Here is a 7,129-nt window from a genome sequence, read left to right as displayed (position 1 = left end):
AAGTGAGAGAGTGGCATGGACATATATACACTACCAAATGTAAAATAGATAGCTAGTGGTAAGCAGCCTCATAGCACAGGGAGATCAGCTCGGTGCTTTGTGACCACCTAGAGGGGTGGGATAGGGAGGGTGGGAGGGAGGGAGACGCAAGAGGGAAGAGATATGGGAACATATGTATATGTATAACTGATTCACTTTGTTATACAGCAGAAACTAACACACCATTGTAAAGCAATTATACTCCAATAAAGATGTAAAAAAAAAAAAAAAATAAGACCCAACACAGCCAAAATAAATAAATAAATAAATAAAGAGTACTTAAGGAATTGGCAGGTGTTATTACATAGCTGCTAGTGATTATTTTTGAGAACTCAAGGGGATAAAGAAAGTCCCTGTAGACTGAAAAAGGGTAAATGCAGTGCTCATCTTTTTAAAAAGGGAAAAAGGACAATCCTGGTAATTATAGACCTGTCAGCTTAACTTCAATATCAGGGAAAATATAGAACTTAACATCAAACAATTAGCAACAACTTGAAAAGCACAAAGTATTGGGTGGAAACCAACATGACTTTTCAAAAGGTGAATCATGCCAGGCCAATTAATTTTCTTCTGTGATCAAGTGGCCACATAGGCAAGGAGGGAGCAGTAGCTATAATCTCTTTGACCATAAGTAGGGCTGAAAAGTAGTCTAAATATGGCAACAGGTTCCTACAGGTGGCCAAGTCCTCTATCTTTTAAGACAACTGAGGCCTGGACAGAAATCTATCTGAGAAACACTGGTAGACCAGATGGCCTCCAGAATCATGTCCAACCCTGGATGGTCATTTTAGGAGCTAATCTTACTTCCATGAGACTGTTTCCAACTTGCTCATTTTCTCCAGATCTCAGTTTAAAGGTCAAAGCAGAATCTAATAAAATATCTATGTCTTCAGTCTAAAGAAAACTTTTTAAAAAAGAAGACAAAGAAGCAGTAGAAAATGCATTGATGCCTTTGTGACACTGCTTTTTGGTACAAATGTAAGTGAAATTCAGGCTTAATCCATAGTATGTCATTTTCTATTCATGTAGAATTAAGAAAAATAATGTTTTGAATACTTAAGGATAAATAAGTAGAAATTTAATAGGTCTCAGATAAGTCTAGGCATTTCTCCAAGTCTTTGAAATTTGATTCCTAAGCCCATAGGTATCTACAGTGTGCAAATGTTTAATTCTCTTCCAAGAAAACTCTAGTTTCTCTGCAGGTATGAACAGTTCTTGGATCTTTATAAGCAGGCAAATTAGATCAGGTGCTACCTTTGCCTGTACTGAAAGATTTTAGTGAACTCTCATCATCTGGTTGGTCTCTTATATTACCTCAAACCAAAATTAAACCCAGAAGTTTTAACATGTCCTCTGAGGAAGAGATGATTAACAGTTCACCAGTATCACTGCCAGGTTACTAAGCTTTATACTAGGAAAAGACATTCTTTACCCACAGGGTAAAGTCAAAGTACAATTATGAACACACCAAAGTATAGATGATGTACTTGGAGGGGAAGCCCTAAAAGAGTTTGGCTTCTTTAAAAGAAGAGCATTTCTCTTATTCTTTTGGGTAATGAAGACACAGTGGGGACATGGAAATAAGGGGAAGCAGAGAAAGAATATAATGAGAAGACTAGTCAGTTTTCAACTGGGTCATACACATCCAGTAGTGGAGAGGCAGGTCCAAATCAATACTTGCACACAAGCACTAGAAGGACCAGGAATCCTGTTTCGTAATTTTCAGAGATCAAGTCACTGTCAACAAAGCCAAGAGAAACAGGATTGGAGCAAAATTTGGTGAGGATTTTATTGGGTATTAACTTTACTAAAATAAGCCCTTCTGCAGTAACCATACACCAGATGTTCACTCCTTTGCTTTAGTTCTACCCACATTATTTATTCGTGACCATGTCTTTTTCCAATTAGCTCCCCACCCCACAGTTTACCTGTATAGACAGAGGACTTAGGCTCTTGAGAACCTCCCCCATATATGTTTGTGTGCATGCACACCTGAGCGCACGCACACACACACACACACACACACACACACACACACACACACCACTCCCAAGTCCCTTCTCTCTGAACCTCATTCACAGATGAGTTGTAAGAATAGCACAATTCTTATCTTGAAGAGAATGAAAGCACTTAACTAAAAAAATTTACTATAAATGTTGGCAATTGTAGCTACACAGAGTAAATACAAAATTCAGCTTTGTTTGGCCTAGGAAAGAATTCTCTCAGGCCAAGGGTTCAGCTTGTCTTTGCCTGGGATTTTTTTTGCCTGGTGACCATTGTGGTGCATTTTCTGTCTTCTCTTTCAGATTGAACTGACACAGTCAGCTGTTGTCTTTCTGGCTCTGAACTGGGCTGATCAGCCTTCCTGATCTTATCTCACTACAGAAGATTTTCTCTCTTTTGGGTCCCAGCTCTTACTGAATTAATCTCTTTAACACTCCATCTCTCCAGTTACTCAGAGCAAAACCATGGAGTTATCCTGCCTTGTATGACCATTATCTCCCACCATCCCACATCTAATGCAGAAGCAAATCCTGTGGAGTCTACTTTCAAATGTACATCTAAAATCCAGCCATTTCTCCCAACTCCTCCCTTGGTCCATGCCGCCGTCACTTCTCACCTGGTTTCTTGCAGTAGCCTCCACGCTGGTCTCCCTGCTTCTATCTTTGGCTCCCTACAGTTCATTTTCAATCTAACAGCCAGTGTGTCCTTTGTGACATCTACAGGAGATCACATCACTTCTCTGCTCAGTACACTCCAATGGCCTTTCACCTCCCTAAAAGGAAAAGTTAAAATTTTCAGAAAGGCCTACATGGTCCTAGAGGACCTCACCTCCCTTTCCTTTCTCACCTCATCTGGTACCGTTCTCCCGCTTACTGTCTCTGTTCCAGCCAGAACAAAGTGGCTCCTCAAACACCGCCAGGCACCTCCCACCTCCAGGCCTTAGCACCTGCTGTTACCTCTCACTGGAGTGTTCCTGTTGTAGATTCCCACCAGGCTCCTTCCCTGCCTCCTCCAAGTCTGAACTCAGATGTCACCTTCTCGAAGCGATCTTCCATGAGAACAAAATTAATTCCAAATTACAACTTCCTCCATCCTGGCGTTCCTCATCTCCCTCCGCTGCTTTACTCTCCTCCACCGCACTTTTTCCTCTTACTAAACTACGTAATTTACTTCTGTAACTTGCTACCTTTCTCTCTCCCTCTCATTCCCTCTCTCTGTCTCTCTCTCCCTCCACACATTCCCCCCAGTAGACGCAAAATTCCCGAAGGCAGAGATTCTGTTTTATATACTTCTGTATCCCCATTGCCTAGTAGAGTGCTTGGCACATAGCTGGTATTCCCTTAATATTTGCTAAACAAATTAACTAAATGAAAATATATTCACACAATAGCTACCATGTTAATGCTCATAGCAGCATTACTCATAATAGAAACTGAAGCAATCCAGCTATCTTTTAACTGGTGAACAGAATAAACAAAATATGGTATATTCATACTATTCAGCAGTAAAAATCAGTATTCAGAACAGAATCCTGATTCTTGCTACGGCCTGGATGAACCTCAAAAACATTATGCTAAGTGAAAGAAGCCAGACACAAAATATGACGTATTATACAATTCCACTTATATGAAATGTCTGGAAAGGGCAAATTCATTGTGGCAGAAAGCAGATTAGTGGTTCCCTGGAGCTGGGGTAGAAATGGGAGTGACAAATGGGCATGAGGGAATTTTCAAGGTGATGGAAACATTCCAAAACTGGATTGCAATAATGGTTGCCCAACTCCATAAATTTGCTACAAATCATTGAATTGTACACTTACAGTAGTTGAATTTTATGATATATAGAGAATACTTCAATAAAACGATTAAAAAAAGTTTTTTTAAAAAAAAGTTTGAAATTACTCTGTTAATGAGGCCAAGGCCACAAGCTCAAATTCTTGGGAGCCAATGAGATTGCTTATTCTCTATTTTGTTTCTTTCTTTCCTTCAATACCTAGCTGTGTATGAATCTATAATCTAGGCCCTATAGGAGTAGACATAACCCCTGCCCTTTGGGAATTTATAATCTAATTAAAAGATAAGATGCACCGGGATCATTACAATGCAAGGCAGAATATGAAATGCCACATTAAGGACATGCCAGGAAAGTGTTAAGTAGGAAGACAATAAGCAGAGAAGGGCGCTAAGGAGTGCCTACAGGCCACCCTCTTCACCCCCGTCTCTTCCACATGTCACCATGTTACTGAAAGCGGGATCCGACTGGTCGCTACTCTAAAGCCAATACTTGAGAGGCAAGGTCGGTAAAAGGAAACTTTGCTTTATTTCAGAGGCTGGCAACTGGGGAGGAGGGCAGACTCACATCCAAAGACTGACTCCCCCCACTGACGATCAGTGGGCAAGAGCTTTTAAAGTGGAGTTTCAGGGGTGTATATGTGGAGGGAGGGGGCTGCATGCAGAAACAGCACAGTCAGCCCTGACAGTCATCTTGAAATTGGTCATCAGTGGGTCTGATCAGCGTCATCTTGATTGTTTTAAGTACAGTTAATCTTCAGTTCCAGGGTGGGTTTGTTCCCATCTCTTTGAGCCCATTTCTCAGAATTGTGGCAGCTTGTGTCATGGCTACAGTCTGGTCATCATGTAATTAACTTCTTTCACCTGGGGGTCTCAGTATCTACAAGACAGCTCAAGGGATATGGCTCAGAATATTATCTATAGCCCTTGAGGAGGAACTAAAGGTCCCTGGCTTTGTTTAATGACTAAACTATTATTAGTTGGTCTTGTTTGACTGCTTTACTTTGCTTCTGCATTTTCTCACTTCTCTGATTAAACTTATTCTTTGGCTAAAGTTTTTCTACAGACAAAAGGCAGGCAGAGCATATGGAGGGGAGGACCATAGGGTCCTGCTCCATTTCAACCAGGAATATTGGGCAAGAAAATATAGAAGCATCAGTGCAAAGATCTCAATTGTACTAGAATAAACAACTCAGGGATGTGCCCTATTAGCAGAATACCTGATACAGTGTAGGTATTCAACATATGCTTATTGAATGAATGAATGAAAATGTAGGTGGGGTGTGGCAGCATTTCAGGTTGATTGTAGACTGGCAGGGAGAGATCTCACACACACACATACGCACACACACACATACGCGCGCGCGCGCACACACACACACACACACACACACACACACACTCAGCATCTGCAAGGTCACATCTGCCTTCAGAAGGAGACAGAGTCAGTGCCCAGATGTGCCTGAACAATATCTCTGCCTCCCGTTTCCCAGAATTCCAGAAAGCTATTTCCCCAAGAGTTTGTCCTTTTATCTGGGCATTTTTAATAATCAAGTTTAGTCCAAGAACCATAACCGGAAATTCATTCCCTTCCAGGTCAATTGTGTTATCTTTATACGTGAAGTCAAAACATAAGCATATTATCGCGTGTATCTTTATACTATTCTCTAGGTTCTTTATGTGAATGTTTTTTCTTCTGACCTACATAATAGGAATGGTAGATCTAAATAGTAGGAAGGAACTATGTTTTTTTCCTTCTTTTAAATCCTTCCCATAGAGTGAAAGTGCAAAGTGATGTTTAATTGTGAATAGAGTGAAATATTTAATAAGTGCTCTGGAGATGAAAAGATAAATGGATGGATAGATGGATGTGAACAAATGAAAAAAATCAAAGAATGAATGCCTGCTTGGTGACAATCTAAAGCCTTTCTGTATATTCGATCTCAATTACAGAATAAGAAGCAAGTGTCAGCATTTGAGGAGTCACACATGGAGTTTGAGCCCAATAAACAGTGTCATCTGAGACAACTCCAACAACTCAAGAAAAAGTTGCTGGCCCTTCAGCAAGAACTGGAGTTTCGCACCGAGGAGCTGCAGACTTCTTACTGTTCCCTCCTGCAGTATCAGTCCATCCTGGAGAAGGAGACTTCTGACCTGGTTATTCTCCACCATCACTGCAAGATGAAAGAAGATGAGGTATAGATAAAGTAACTATGGAAATGTCCCATATGCCCATGTACCTACAGAAATCAGGCCAAAGCTACTAGAAAGCAAGCATTGGACTTAGAGAAGAGCTTCACAACACCTTGAGCAGGTTTTATCAACTTTCCCTCTTTAATTCTTGATTTTTTTTTGAAGCTGAACAGAGGGAACTAAACAGAATGGCATAATTGGGTGAAAGCTCCAGTATTAATGCACATGGGGTATGCTGTATGTGTGTACATGTGTGGGAGGTGTGTGTGTGCACGCACATATATGTGTATGGTGTGCATGTAGGTTTATCATCTCCATTCTATTACCATGGCAATTTAAATGCAAAAGACTCTGGTTCTCTGAGGGTTTTGAAGGAGGTATAAGGTCCATTAAGTCAATCATTTTTAGAAAAATCAGGTTTTGGTCATATATAAATTCCTGGCACTTGCACAGTTGATAAGATAACCAGACACTGAGTCTGAGTCAATCGCTGTCAGTACCAGATCAGTCATTTTTTTCAGACTGGAGTTTTAGATCATGTAGACTTAGCTTAAGTACATTCTGGACATTCATTTCTATTCATGTCTGAGGATAGTATTTTTTTTTAAACCAGAGAGTATCATCCTTGTAGAATCCCAAGTAAATTCCAAAGACCAAAGCCATAGAACTAAAATCAGTTGGGAAGTGATAGCACTGGCAGTAGTAAAACCATGTGTTCAAAGGAATGGGACAGGGACTTCCCTGGTGGCGCAGTGGTTAAGAATCCGCCTGCCAATGCAGGGGACACAGGTTCGAGCTCTGGTCCGGGAAGATCCCACATGCTGTGGAGCAACTAAGCCCATGCGCAACTATTGAGCCTGCGCTCTAGAGCCCGCGAGCCACAACTACTGAGCCTGCCCTCTAGAGCCCGCAAGCCATAACTACTGAGCCTGCATGCCAGAACTACTGAAGCCCGCACACCTAGAGCCTGTGCTCCTCCAAAAAGAGAAGCCACCGCAATGAGAAGCCCTCGCACTGCAACGAAGAGCAGCCCCTGCTTGCCGCAACTAGAGAAAGCCCGTGCACAGCAACAAAGACCCAACGCAGCCATAAATAAATAAATA

The 7,129-nt window shown here is 41.3% G+C and overlaps 1 protein-coding gene across 1 annotated transcript in view; it reads left to right on the top strand.

The window, feature by feature from the left end:
• Positions 1-7,129, top strand: part of PMFBP1 (polyamine modulated factor 1 binding protein 1) — a 36,577-nt gene that overhangs the window by 3,712 nt on the left and 25,736 nt on the right. The window contains exon 2 of the mRNA XM_007463001.1: positions 5,787-6,029. Within this exon, the coding sequence (XP_007463063.1) occupies positions 5,787-6,029 (243 nt within the window). The remainder of the gene's footprint in view (positions 1-5,786; positions 6,030-7,129) is intronic.

The sequence above is a fragment of the Lipotes vexillifer genome, unplaced genomic scaffold, assembly GCF_000442215.2.
Source record: "Lipotes vexillifer unplaced genomic scaffold, Lipotes_vexillifer_v1.1 scaffold70, whole genome shotgun sequence".
Taxonomy (NCBI): Eukaryota; Metazoa; Chordata; class Mammalia; order Artiodactyla; family Lipotidae; genus Lipotes; species Lipotes vexillifer.
This window is presented reverse-complemented; position numbering and strand designations above follow the sequence as displayed.